This window comes from Lissotriton helveticus, chromosome 3_1, assembly GCF_964261635.1.
Source record: "Lissotriton helveticus chromosome 3_1, aLisHel1.1, whole genome shotgun sequence".
Classification (NCBI taxonomy): domain Eukaryota; kingdom Metazoa; phylum Chordata; class Amphibia; order Caudata; family Salamandridae; genus Lissotriton; species Lissotriton helveticus.
In genome coordinates, this window is record NC_136061.1 from 1869662406 (window position 1) to 1869677850 (window position 15445).

General features: G+C 41.3%; 1 protein-coding gene across 2 annotated transcripts in view; it reads left to right on the forward strand.

Moving 5' to 3' along the window:
- LOC144823927 (synaptotagmin-5-like) overlaps nt 1–3356 on the forward strand; it is a 423013-nt gene extending 419657 nt beyond the window's left edge. For both annotated transcript variants that reach the window (XM_078682846.1, XM_078682848.1), the window contains exon 7: nt 640–3356. In XM_078682846.1, coding sequence (XP_078538972.1) covers nt 640–935 — 296 coding nt within the window. In that variant the 3' untranslated portion in view covers nt 936–3356. The remainder of the gene's footprint in view (nt 1–639) is intronic.
- The last annotated feature ends 12089 nt before the right edge of the window (nt 3357–15445 follow it).

Below are 15445 nucleotides of genomic sequence, written 5' to 3' on the forward strand. Positions count from 1 at the left end.
CATGGACACTTCTATCACCGGGAGAGCAGTGCCGCACCGGAGCATCATTTGTGGTCAGTTGGCACATCATGCCTCTCCATATTTATGTATTGCCAGCCACCACTGCCTGAATGAAATAAAGCGCAGATTTGTATAGAGCAGCTTATCACCCTTGAGGGTATCCGGGCGCTGTCCATAGGCACGGGGAGATTAAGTGGCTTGTCCAGAATCACAGGTTGTTGAGCTGACGCCGAGACTCGAAACTGGATCCCCAGCTCGGAAGTCCGCAGCTCTGGCCATTAGGTAACATCCTGCTCCTGAGTCCGTTTTAGATTTGAAAATGTGATGTCCTGTTACTGAACAATGAAACAGAGCACCAGTTATGAATATTGATGCTTCCATTGCTACATTGCAAAGAATCAGTGTTAGTTATGATGGTTTGATGCCCCTATTTCGCACAGTGATCTATTAGAGAGTTACTTAGGTGGTGTGATTCTTATCATTACAGCGTAATCAATCAGCAGTTTATATCTGGAGAGTGATGCTGATTTTGTAGAGTGTGGGTTTCAGAGATTTAATGCCCTGCTTTATGTACTACTAAATGCAATGCTAATATTTAAAAACTGATGGACTTTTTAAAATCTTTTTTTGATCTTCCAGATGTGTATGCACGAATAGATATATTTGGGAACCAGCGGAAGCAGAAGCACCAGAAATCCACCTTACGAGTCAAGTCCAGTATCATTGTTTTCAATGAAACATTCCAGTTCACTCTTCCTGACCCTGTGACAAAAGAATGCCTTGTCCTGATATCCATGTACCAAGTGCAATCCAGTGGGAAGTCGCTGATTGGACAGGCTTCACTGGGCTCCGGCAGTAACGAGGACGACCATTGGCAGCTCATGATGCAGTCTGTCAGGCAGCCTGTGGCTAAGTGGCATCCACTGCTTATTTAAGGCAGAAGTAGCTCCCATGGCCGGATTCCTACCCTTAGGTGCTTTCCTTTTGTAAAGAGACAGCATAAGCTTATCAGCAATGTCACACAAGACCACTGTCATAACTGGTTAAAGAAGATACCATCAATGAATATGAACAGTCTGATATTACTGTGAATTATACAACCCAGAAGATGAGAAGTCTGATATTATTGCCAGTCATACAACACAGGATATTACTTTAATTTATACAACACCGTCTTCTTCATACCCTAATGTGCTTCCCTTTTGGAAACAGAGAGGTAACATCATGACAATTTCACGAAAGATAATTGGTTGAAAAAGGGGCCATAAATTAATACAAGCAGTTTGGTATTACTATAAAATATACGACTCTGACTTAAGCAGGCTTTTTTACTGATGAAAAACAGTGGTAAGAACATCAGTTACCTGCATTTTTCCAGATTCTGTTTGATCCCCTATCTCTGACTGATGTCCTACCTGTCCAACTGGAGAAATGTGACGTGTGGAATGAATTTGACATTACTTATTAACTCTGAGTGAAAGTGGTGTAAAAGGCATCGTCCTTCTGAATAGACTTTGCTGTTCCTCTAATACTGTACAATACTGCCATCCAGTTCTTGGGGTTTAGTGAAGCAACAGAGTTTTGTTTAAAGAACAATGTTCTGAGTGTGGGCCTGAACTTCTGGTAGGGCACCTGCCTTTCCTGAGGCACCAGCATGTTTACAGGGTTCCAGCTCTTTATGGATCATGGTAAAAACAAAATGAGGCTCAGCTTAGCCACGCCATCTAGCAAGACTCTCATTTCTGCCTCATGGAAGCGTTTCTGTCATTTTAATGCACTGTAACCTTGAAGTTCAGCTTCGCTACTCTGCGAGCAAGCGAACTACACCACATTGATGGGTCCCAAACACAATGCGTTTGTGATTATCGTAGTCTTCAAGACATTGGAGATCAGATTTTTGCATGTCATGAGGGATTATAGGGGTACCAAAAAGGGAGATATGGCTCAAACAGGAAGCAAGAGGGGTGGATGAAGTGCATAGAGGAGAAAAGACTAGAGGAGAGAAATTAGCTGATTAATGGCCATCCTGAAAAGTTCCTATCATTTTAGATATCTTTATGAAAATAGGAATGTGCTTGTGAAATTTCAATTCATTAATCAAAACTGCATGAGTTCCTGAATTTGGTGTATTTCGGTAAATCTGTAGGGCATTAAGGGAAGGAATCCTGATTTGCGATTATCATTTCCTTGAGCTCTTGAAAAATTCCATCTCAGAGGACCGTAGCCTAAAGATGCTTAGGGTTGAAGCTGCAATTTAAAATGTACGGTTGAATCATTCTATACTTGTTCGGTCATACTCTTTAGGACCACGCTTTGTACACTCTCTAGAAGCGGTCGCTTAGCTCCAGAACTGCATGCTTGGGAGAGGCAGTGCAAAGAAACTAGGAGCTACTTTTACAACTCAGTGTAGAACCTTTCACTCAATTCTTGCCATCGGATATACAATGCTTGTTTCTGTCTTGAGAAATTCACTTCTAAGAGCTGTTTCTTCGCTTAGAGAATCAGTTCAGAAGTGTATGCACCCTATGGACCATTGTCCAAGGAGACGCTTGGATCTGATCCTTGGGAAAGACCTCACCATGATCCCTAATTAACTGGTGACAGTAGAGGGTCCACGACAAAAGATGGTGGAATTCTGACAAAAAAGTTGTCAAACTTTTAATATAGTACCAAATCAAGTGGATTCAGGGCTAGAGTTAATTATCTTGTCTTGGTCCCAATTTCTTAGCCCCATTATATTAACTGTGAGGTTCTGAGCCTTTTATTTAGGGGAGCCAAACCACTTTATATTTCCCAGGGCATGTCCAGAGATAGTAGGGGCCTTGGGTGCCATCAGCAGAGAGCTCCATATGTCACCTGCATGGAGCTAACATGGCAATCAGAGTGGGATAGCACAGTACCACTTTAGGTTAGGGAGACAACAATCTTTGCACCGTCAATGCTTATAAAACTACTGTGAGAGGCAGCATGGCATTTTTGCACAAAAGTTTCATGTAGAACGGAGATGTTCGGCATATACTCGCGAGGCTGGATCCATGCCAGATTTTTAGGAGAACCACTGAAGTTGTACATGGTGTTCTTTTGCAGTAATTGAATGTACATTTGTCTGAAGAGTTTTATCCAGAAAATCTGCCGGATCTGGCAAGCCTGAAGCTAGGTTGGACACTCCTATTGTGGATGTATGAAGGATGTATAAAGTTTCATTTTTGGAGGTTATAGCTTTTGCCACAGAAGCAGCACCTGTAAACTGGTGCAATCACTCGCTAAAACGCATTTAAATGAATGATCATATTGTAAATAGATCAAGTCGTCTTGTAAATAAAATATAATGTACTGTAAATAAATGGTTTGTGTAAACCCAGAAAGATTGTTTATCACCAATTTGTTTTGGCAAATGAAGAAGCACCACCGTGTCTTCAAAGACAGGCCTATCCTACTGCTTTTAGATGTGTTTCCAAACATGGCCATCACTGTAATTTGTGTTTTGAATATAGTCAGCTCAATGCCGATCTGTTGCATCGTCAATTACCTCTACACCCTCTCTTCCTTGCCCCTGTCCTTACAGGGTACCACCACCCAGATTTGAACAATCTATTTATATGTATTATGTTGAAATGCAAGTCCAGTCCTCCTTAACTGGGTGCCACAAAGAGAGCTGACACCCCATCCCAATTTGCACTGTGTGTATAAGTGCATATAAATATTTGTGGAGCGCAATCCTAACCAAACATAATGTTGAACAAGGCAAGGAACCCTGAGTTACAATTTAAGATTCGTTGTTGGTTGTAATGGATGAATCCTATTGTGTGGAGGAGCAGGGGCAGATTTTTTTTTAGCGCAACGTAGCACAGCATCTCAATTTGTTGTGCCAGGTGGTGAAGGTGGAAAGTGCAGAGCCATATTCATTAACAAGCATTGCCAAAGCCAATGGTCCCACATTCATAATGCAAGCACCAAGCTAATGCCTTTGCCAAGACTTTCTTTATAAAGCTTTTTTTTAAAGTATAAGAAAAGAAATCAGAATACTAGAGGAAAAGCTATCACATCTTAAAAGCAGAACTTAGAATATCTCAAACTTGTTAATTGGATTCAACATTTTAAATGTCTGTAAATGGCATAGTTTATTTTTCAAATTCTTTTCACACAGAAAACTCTTAAGAGAATTCAAAAATGATTAGGACAGTGTCCCAATGTAAATTAAAATGCTTGCTAGGGTCTAATTTATTCTCAGAATAGAAAGAACACAGCAGTGGCATCGTGAACCCCCACCTTAGTAGCTTAAGTGGGGATAGCCAATAAAAGTTGTTTAGTTTTACATTGGCCTCTGCAGACAAGCTCATAAAATGCCCAAGGGAATAGCAGGGCAGGGCTAAGAGGTGGAGAGCCAGCTCTGCTATTTGAGCCAAGTTCAGTAAAGGAGAGAGAGACAGGAAGTAAGTACAGCCGGAGCAGAAAAGAGTGTTGGAGAGCAGGGCCAAACTGGTCGTACCAGGATCGGGTGTTTCCCTGGGCGGCTGGACCTGGTTTTGGAGCGGTGAGGGCATGTAGTGGGCGATTTTGCTGTGGTGCTGCAATGTAGGCCCCAGTAACAAAAGCAGCAAGCATTTGCAGCCTCCTGGAGCCAGGCAGTGCTTCCCCAGGGGCTGGTCTGAGAAAACTGCCAGGGCTGCTTTGGGTTTCCAGTCCGGCCCTGTTGGAGAGAGAAAACCACGTAAGACAAGCATTTACAATGCAATAGGTCTCGCATTAATTAAATTGGAGCTATTGGCATTGCTAAATATTGCAACACCAGTTGCAACAAAAGTCTATAAATTGTAGGCCAAAAGAATGTGTATTTATTTTTGTAGCAATGGTGGCATGCTGCGCTTTAGATGAATATGTTTAAAATTAAGTGCGCCATACTGCGATTGCTACAATAGTTAGTTGTGGATGCGTTAACAATTGATGTGTGCACTGATGGCTGGTGGTGTGTGTGCCTGTAGAAATTGTGCATTAATGGCTGATGTGGAAGTGTGCACTGACGGCTTGTGGTGTGTGTGCCTGGTGAAAGTGTGCACAGACGGCTGGTGGTGTGTGCCTGATGAAAGCGCGTACTGATGGCTGGTGGTGTGTGTGCCTTGTGAAAGCATGCACTGACGGCTGGTGGTGTGTGTGTGCCTAGTGAAAACGTGCACTGACGGCTGGTGGTGTGTGTGTGCCTGGTGAAAGCGTGCACTGATGTCTGGTGGTGTGTGCCTGGTGGAAAAGTGCACTGACGGCTGGTGGGGTTTGTGCCCGGTGAAAGCGTGCACTGAGGACTGATGGTGTCTGTGCCTGGTGAAAGTGTGCACTGTCCGTGTGGTTGTGTGGTAAAACACTGACCCCCTTGAGCTTGTATGTTCAATTCTTCTCGACGTATGCACACGCAGTGCACACAAGAGAACGATGGATGTGTTAGCAGAAACGGGTCTATGGAAGTTGGTCTTTTTCCTAAGGCAGGGAGCAAGCCTAGGATTGTGGAGGAAGATGTGCTGTTGGGATGTGGCTAGGAAGGAAAGGACCCTGCCTCCTTTGAGAGTGGAGTGATGGTGACTCCTGACCTCAGTTAAGGAGCCTATGTTTTGATTTTGTTTACCACCGTGCTCTGTTGCCCCTGTCCCAACCGGGTGGAGGGCGGTAATGAAGCTGGGGTAATTAGGCCCCAAAGTGTTCCGAACACCGGAACACAGTGGCTGTGCGCTCCTGCGAAAAAAGAAATCCCACTTTGTCCTCTTGGCACGCGGCCATGATGAAATTCCATGCTGGTGACTTATGAACGTGCCTTGGTGCAGCCAAAATGCTTGTTTATTGTGTTTTATAGGAATGTTCAAGCATATTTTGCTATGTGCGCTTTCCCGCGTGTTAGAGGTGTAAGTGGCTCGTCCCACTCGCTCCTGTCTAGGACTCACCTAGGGTGCAGTTTGCACCTGGAAACAAATCGCTCCACTTGAATGGACACGTCTGAGGGAAAGGAGCGACTTTTCATGCACACTGTGCACTCACTGCATTAAATCCGGCCTAGTGCCGGCTGCAGCTCGTGTACGCGAACCTGTACACTTACCGAGGGAGTGTACGCATTTCGTTGAAAACATGTACTGGGGCGCCCAGTCAAATCAAAATAAGGCGTTCAAAGGCCCTAAACATTTAAGGTGCATAGTGGATGCTCCTGAAAGGTGCCATGAAGACCATATCTGAGAGTGTTGGCATTACTCAACCCTAGGATTAAAGATTTATGTAACTGGCTATATTGTTTGTGGGAACTTTAAAATTAGAAGTAATTCATACCCAACTCAAGGCCACATTATTTTTATCCCACATGAAAGTCGTCCGTGCCAGTAATGTTTACGTTTCACACACATCTCTGCAGCAGGCGCCTAAACGCACAGCGCTGTTTTACCTAAAGTTGTTGCTTTGCACATGCGCTCTCACCCATCTTTTCCCTCAGGCACACACGCACTTAAGGTATACACACGCACTTAAGTTAGCTCGTAATCCTATAGAACCAATGTGCATTGCACACAGATCTCTGGAGCGGGCACATTGACCCTCTGAGTTGTCTATGAGCTAGCTCCCTTCAGGCACGGAAAGGTATGGAATGTCTGCAGTGCGCGCTCACACACAGACTTACAGAGTGTACAGTCAGATCCTATGGCCCCTCCCCCACCTCTCGCGCAGCCCACAGCTGTGGAGGGGACATGTGTTCAGCCCAGGGAGCCGCCTTGTAGAGGGGGCATGTGCAGCCGTGCAAGCCATGCTTGGCTCCCGGGGAATGTCCGAGTTGGATTTCCGTACACAGTGTACTGTAAACAACGCTCGGAATTTACGAGTACACAATTGTGATGGGAGGGGGAGCCGCCTGGTGACGAACTCCGTCACCCCACCACCTCCCCATGTTCTTTGGAACCTTCCCTCGACTTATGGAAAGAACTCGTACTTCAGCGGCAGAAGGACACCCACCACTGATGTGCTTGCAGCGGCAGTGCTGCACGCTCCCCGACACACAAACCAGGTACTGCACAGGCGACCTTGTGTACTGTATTTAACAGCCACAGCACAGCACCACCCACAGCAGAGCAAGGTCCCCTCACCCACAGCAGAGCACAGGAGGTCTTCTATTATAGCGTCAGGTGCAGCGTTGCAGGATCACCTGGCGGGTGTAGTACGGCAAATGCTGCTGCAAAAACACTGAAAATATTTATGACAAACAACAGCGCCAAACAAACTAAATCAGCATTTCATTTGTTCAAAGAGACAAGGGTAACTTAAATTGCACAGCAGATGCAATTCTGCAAACCACCTTTCTCCACCTCATCCTTTATATCAGGAAGAGCTGGGCACGGTGTGAGGAAGAAACCAACCCGGCAGGAAAGGTGCAGAGAACGCCGAACAAAACACGGCTTCCCTGTGAAATGGATCCAAAAAAATTAGTGCCGGCGAGTGGTTCGCGTACGCGCGACACTGCGAGGCATATGTCCTCAATTATCGCGCCTGTGTCTGGGCACGATAATTGAAGACATATGGGCGTTAGTGCGCGTAACAGACACTAATAGGCCATGGGCAGAGCAACGCGACCGCCTATGGCCTATTGCGTGTTCTGTTACAAAGCAACACGCACTCCAAGCCCAATCAGAGAAAACTATAGGAAATGAACACGCACAAGCGTGTTCATTTCCAGGGTCCATTTCTGAAACCCCGTCAAAAGGACTCTCGCTGCTCGAACACTGCTTCGTAGTGTAATGCTAGGCGCGAGACCTAAAAAAATAATGTGTAAAAAGAAAAAATTGTAGTAGTCAGAAACTGGACAAGAGGGAAGAGACAAGGAAGAAAGGGTGAAAGTAATGAAAGTGATGAAAGGTGCAAAGAAGGAAGGAAAAATTAAAGGCAAAGTGAGAGGAATGGTGGGTTTGAGAAAAATGAAGGGAATGGAAGGATGGTTAAAATGATAGATAGAAGAGTGAAAGGATCTGTTGGCGAAAGGGTGTAAGAGGAAAGCATTAATGGAGAGAAAGGCAGATGGAAAGGTGGAAAGAAGACTGAACGGACAAATGGTTGGAACAGTCAAAAGATGATAGATCTATGTGTGGAGTGAATGGTCATTGCATTGATGGATGGAAAAATGGAAAGGTGACAAGGTGGATGGGTGGGTAAAAGGATTGAAGAATATGCATATATACAGATGGATGGACCAAGCTTAAATGTCTGGTTAGAATAATGAAAGGATGGATTGGAGGGTAGAAATACAAAAGGATGATGGATGGTTGTCAAGATGGATGGACAGATGAGTAGATACAAGGGTGAAGGGAGTTGTTATTTGATCCATTAGGCTAATTGTATTTTACTCACTGGGTGTCATTAGAGGTTTAGTCCAAAGTGGTTGGTATTTTAATTTCCTGGTTACTCCCTTGGTGGACAGAATCGGAACTGGAGAAAATACTCAGAAATGTTGTCTTCTGTAGTCACACAGGGAGCAGATTCATGAGAGAAGAGACATCTCCTAGGCATGCTAAGTATACCTCCTGACCCAAACAGCAATTGAGCAGCACTCAGCCTTTCCACAAGCACTTGTGTGCCAAGGCCTGTGCTTTCTTGCTAAGTGTGGCATGGAAATCAGGAGATAAAATAAAAACAACACTTAAAGTCTCCACTTTTTTCATACCCTGGCAAGAATTTACCTACAAACAGGCTGGGAGAGGTGGCCAGCTCCATAGAGGGCAGGGCCACATATATGTTGAGTTAAGGTGCGAAACCTAACAACGGCCTGCTGCTGCTGTCATCCTCTGTGTTGAAACACAAACAAGCTGCCTAAGACCACACACAACCTTTGCACCATGGTGCAGAGGTTTGTGCGTGATCTGTAGCATAGGATTTGCACCACTGTAAGCATACCCTTCCATACAAAATCCTATGCACAAAGTCTGGTACATTCCACATATTGGATGTGTGATGTATACTACGGCACACATGAAATGTGTGGAAATCTTGGAAAAATTAAAAGGTTTCTCCTGGTTGACGTCTCTTTCAAGGTCCCTTTAGTTTTTCAACACAAACCCCTGTGTGTCTGTCTCAGTAGATCAGGATTTGTTTCAAAATCTATGAATGCTTACACTGATCAGCCCAGATTACATCAATGAAGAGCCCCTTTGGCACAAAGCAGCACAAAGAGAATTTTTTTTGTGAAAAGACATTTCTAGTGTAAAATGCCTTTCGCAAGTGTACGTAAATACCCTTCCAAGACTTTGCAGCCTCTCTCCTTTGCGGTTGAGCTACTGTTGCATTGCAGAGTTACATTGTTACATTGGGATTCTTTACTACGCGACAATACATCAGAAGTCCTAAAATCACAGGTAGGTTTTCAGTATTTCAGACTGCAGAGGTTTACTTCATAGGTAAGTTAATTTTAACTGTTTTTATATAATTTAATTTGAAATATATATATCAGTTTCACTTCTCCTTCAAACACCAGAAGATAGCGGCACACTGTTCCCAACTGAAGTTTTTTTTATTGATTTATAGTTCTCTCTCTCTCTCTTTATATATATATATACAGTTCAGATTAGGTGCGAATGTAAGAACTTTTAAATTAAAAATAATGTTATTATAAGTAATAGAAATTACATTCATTTATATAAAGTTTACTTAATAATAAAAAAAAAATAATTTTAAGTAGTAACATTTATATTCATTAATAAATACATATATATTAAATATATACATTAATATATGTGTATATGGTCATAAAGTTTTAAACTTCCTTTAGGGGTAGCAAGTAGTTTGTAGGGCTAAGAATGAGTTGTGTAGAGTAGTAGTAAGGAGTTTTAGGGTTCAGGGAAGAGTAGTGCATAGGAGTGGAAGCCGTTTCTTTGGCTTCAGGAATGGGTAGAGTATAGGGGGAGTATGAGCTTTTAAGTCTCAGGGAGGTTAAAATAAAATGTTAATAAATTACTTGGTATTAAAAAAAAATATTACATTGAAATGTATGTAATATTAATTTAAACATAAATACTTTGTATTGTTATTAATTAATTAAATATATACTTAGATATACATATATGCGTGTGTATATATATATATATATATATATACACACATATATATATATATATATACATACATTTACAGAAAAAACAAAGATTAAAGTGAAGTTATAGTTGGGTATGTTAATAATATCTTACTTTGCATGAGAAAAACGTAGACATTTACTGAAAAAAATCAAAGGTTAAAGTGAAGTTATAGTTACATGAAAATGTTTGTTTAAATGTAACACTTTAAGCTAAACAAATCACTAAAATTCACCAGTTATAGTTATTTAAAATACATATAGCTTGTGCCCCGCCATGCATTGTACTATTGTCAGTGATTTCATTTCAGATGTATTGATGTTATCACGAAAGTAATAGAATGTCATGACTAATGCAAATTGTAAGGTCATAAGCAGTGCATGGCGAGGGCGAGAGTTATAGTCCTAGGATATGTACTGGAAATGTTTCTGACTATATATATATTCAATGAAAAAAACAAAGGGTAAAGCTTAGTTATAGTTAGGAAAACAATTTTTCCCCTATACAAACCAAATGAACTACAAAAACTTTGAAATTCTAAAGTTATAGTTATAACTTTCACTTACAATTTATCCAACACCTTCAAATTATTATAAGATACACACCTCCATGCACACATCTTCAGCTTGCTAACCAGACAACACTAACTGTAATTTGCCACTTTACCATTCAGTGTGTTGTGAAAAATGAAGTAATTTAAGATTTTATAAGTGTTGTTATAAATGCTCTGGGTGTAGAGGCTCCCATGGTCCTGTGTTTGTTGCTGCAGTGAGTTTGAGCTTTGGAAGATTGTGACCACCATTGTAGGTGATTACAATGGTGCTTCAGTAGGAAAAGAGATGAGCAGCCTCAAAATGGAGGGCAGTCCAGAACTAAGACAATGCCTAAGCACATAGGCCAACTCATGCAGCCCGTGAAAATGCTACCAAACAATTGGGGCAAATATCGCTCTCTGTTGGAGTCAATCAGCACGCTGTCCATGTCCTGTACATGTCTAGAAGGCAGGAGATAAAATAAAACAAAAAAAACAACAGGGCATCAGCTGGGGTGAGCCACACGGCTGACGATGCCCCAAGGAATCAAGATCAGGGCTGGAACTCGTAGGACAAGGGTCCATCCAGGCGGAGGAAGCTTGGAGGTCGCAAAAAGCAAGAAGTAGCTGCACGGATCGTCCACCCGGTAAGCACAGCAGGGCACAGGGGATCAACCAAGCCCTCACGCGCTGAAAGGCAGCTACAACCAGGAAAGGAGGTGGCGACCTCAGTCAGCAGCAAACTCCACCACAGCGCCTCGGAATTAACGAAAGACGAGGCGGTACGGACCACCCACCCGGCAAGCACAGTAGGGCACCAGGGATCAGCCAAACCCTCACGTGCAGCAAGGCAACAACCAAGAAAGTAGTGACCTCCGTCTGCATCAGACTCCACAATGATGCCTCGGCAATCCCAGCAAGGCAGCAGGGGAGTACTCCAATTCAGTCCGGCAGAGCCTCCAGCAAGGCATCAACCTCCGTCTGCATCAGACTCCGCAACGGCTCCTCAGTAATCCCCACAAGGCAGCAGGGGAGTCCGACACCTCAGTCCGTCAGAGGCTCCAGTGTGGGTGAGAGACCAAGACGCTGTTCCAGTTTGGTTAGGCGTCAGTTCCTAGTCTTGTTATTTGTAGAGTAGATGATGGAGGGAATCACAGGATTATCGCCGATGGCTATCCCGTCCCTCAGGAGCTTATCTCCGATGCTTCTTCTCTGGCGGCCATTTCTAATCACTGAGAGTGGAATGGCAGAGTGGAATAGCGTAGAATTGAGTGGTGTACGGTGATGTGGGGCAGAGTGGAGTGGGGTATAGTGGAGTGGCATTTCTCCATATTTACAAACACTGCAGGGTCACGCATAGTGGCCTTGCGTTGGTTAATAAATTTGACTTAAGCATGGCATTGCCCCTGCAACACCATGCCTGATGCAAGGATACCACAATACAATAATACAGCTAGGCCTTAGGTTTTGATCCATGGTATACCGCGGTAACTTTGCAGGATACGATGGTACATGGCGATGACTAAACCAGTATATATTTGGGTAATAGCGGTTTTAAGAAAATGAAAAGGCAGCCATAATGTTTTTACTACACTTTAGCTGTGTTCTGTGTTACGGACTTACATATAGGTAAATAGTGGATTTTATGGTAGTTACCTACCTATTACCACTCTATTAAAGGCAGGGAAATGTATTCATTTATTTTTTACATATTTTTAAATATGCGCTAGTACCTAGTAAGTACTGATTTTTTTTTAGGAAACGTTTCTTAATGTACATTGTATTTACGTTGCGAAGTACACTTTTCGTTGACAGAATCAAGTATGTTAAAAAATTTAAATACATTGTACTACACTATGTTTGTGAAATATAGTGTATTACAATTTCTTTCCAATTTTTTAAGATTTATATTTTTTTTAAGTATCACGGTACTTCCTAGGTAGACTGCGGTACTCTGGATTTTATTTTTACATATATACACACTGATAATTCTTTTCACACCTATTACCACTTTGATAAAGTGGTAATAGGTAGGGAAAGTTTTTTAAAATGAATACTTTCCTATATCTAAAACCATAATCCAGAAACCTTGCAAAGTGGCCTTAAAACAACATGGCTGCTTTCAACTTTTGTAAAGGCAGTCATTATTGTAAAGGCAGTCATTATCCAATCGGATTAGGACTGTAAGTTTAAATGCCTCATAACTTAAAACATATTTATCCTACTTACTTGCAGTACTAAAAACGGATCATCTGCACACAATAATGTAAACCAAATCCATTTATCTATTTTTTTGCTACATCGAATACAATGGTCTATGGAAAATGCAGTGGTGGAAAAACACGTTTTGGACCCCCCTTTTATTTTTGCACCTTATTAACGATTTGCCACAAAAATTTACATCACAAAAAGTGGAAAATGCAAAAGGTCTGGATAGTTTTGTGGTGATTTGTCAAACAGGTGAAAACTTAGTAGAGAGCAAAAAAACCAAAGAATTCCTATGTCTGGCAATCTTCACTATATCTAGAGCGAGACAATCTGATATATTCAGACTTCTTTCTTTTGATCTAGTGTATATGTTATGCATTTGTTTATTGGTTTACATATTCATGTGACTATAAATGTGTCTTTTAGTTGTTCATGTTGGAATTCTGAAACTTTACATATACAGCCTGGTTTATTTTTAGGACCTCCTTGCTACTTTTAGTAGTATTGTGCTAAATATGAAGCCCAAAGTGAATGAAAGCCTATTGTTGCTTTTATAAACATTATGATAATTGTTTTTTTTCTTAGTGGCTAATTATTATGTCCTCCATATAGTAGTTTGTGTTTCTGACTGCTAGGTCATTTATCCATTTTGCTGCACAGGAGTGCATAAGGATGATGGGTTTTGTTTGGCTTGTTGAGCGCACGTTTATTTTGTAAGCCAGAAAGCATGAAAAGAAAACCTATGTAGATTAAGATGTTTTCTATTCATTATGCATTCGTTAATTGGTTTCCATCAGCATAAATGGGTCTTTCATTGTTCATGTAGTGAATCTGAAAATTTTCATATGTAGTTTAGTTTATTTTTTGGGCTTCCTTGCTACATTTAGTAGCATTGGGCTACAGACATCACTAAATTGTTGGCCCTTATTACTTCAGAACTACTTCATAATATCACTTAAAATAGCAACAAGGATCATCTACATAATCTAATGTACATTACTACAGAATTTCATTATAATCTGTTCAGCCGTTTTGCTGCTACGTCCAATACAAAAAGTCTATATAAAACACATAGGGGTCAAAACCTATTTTGGGACCCCCTCCCCTTTTTCTGTTGTTTGTCCCCTCTTGACCAATCATTGCAAAACTTTACATCATCGGCCAATGTAGAAGGAAGAATAGGCCTGCAAAGTTTTGTGGAGATTCATTAAATAGGTGTAAAGTTATTAAGGGTCACACATTTGAGGAACTCCAATCTATGGTATCCTTGAATAGAACTACAGAGTGGCTGCCATACATGCCAACATTTTAAAAGTGGGAGACTTTTAAAAATTAATTGGGAGAATGTATTTTTCCCATTGACTTCTATTGAAGGCGAGGCATTTTCAGACGGGACACAGCCATAAAAAAGTCTTTTTAGGCTTCCAAAAACAGGAGCCCCACACCTGAATCAGGTCCATTGCCATGTATGGGCGTCCGTCACTCTGAGATATATATATATATATATATATATATATATATATATATATATATATATATATATATATATATATATATATATATATATATTATCCACCATACTGCTGTACTTCGCGGTTCCCAATCCTACGGTGTCGGTGCCAGCTGTACGGCAACAGCAGCCATATTCAAATGTACAAGAAGTCCTTGGCAACCCCAATTGGAGACAAAAGGAGTGGCACACCAGGAGACTTCACAATTATTTATTGCGCACCAAAAGCAAGATGAGGCGTTTCGGCGTGTAGCCTTTTTCAAGTGATTTTACAAACAGTTCATTTCTTTAGAAATAGGAGTCAAACTTCATAAACATGGAAGACCTACATCGTGGCATCACTGTGAAGTTTAAATCAATAACAATGATACATTTTAGCTGTAAATTGTGCAGTGAAACAAAGCATCTAATTCCTTTATGTATAATGTCAAACAATTCTAAAATCATGATTTCTCCTTATCGATTAACGTAAGATTCAGTGTCTAACAATAGTTATTTCACAATTGAAAAAACTTAACAGTAAAAGCCTGTAGTAAGAATAATTCCATTGCATTCAAAGTTAATAGCTTATCTGTTATTGCGGCTTTATTTTCACATTGATACCTTCGTACCAATACTGGGAATAATGACTCACCTTTGATCTGGTTTGTGTCATTTACCGGTAATCAATAAAGTTAATTCCAAATGAAAAAACATATCAGGTAATTTGGAAAATAGCCCACTGCATAACAAATGCATTACAATATCTTATTTTAATCTGCTTCTAGCTTATTTTGTCCGCCTGTTTTAATAGACACTATGGATCCTCTCTGTAATAATGGTAGAATTAACGTGAACGCCCCAAAGTTAGTTGAGTGAAGAAAACCCATAACGGCAGAAGTGGCAGAAAGTGACAGACATTTACTTTGAGTAATATACTCTTTCTACTTGCTATCATTATTGGCCTAACATATAGGTTATGCACCTAACACTACTGCCATCTTTAGCCTGACATTAGGTTTTGTACCTTGAAATAAGTACCCCACTACAGACTCAATAAAGGAACAGCTGTAAACTGGTGCATAAGAAAAGTGAATGGGAAAGATCATGAATAACTGTGTGACTAATTGCTAGGACAAG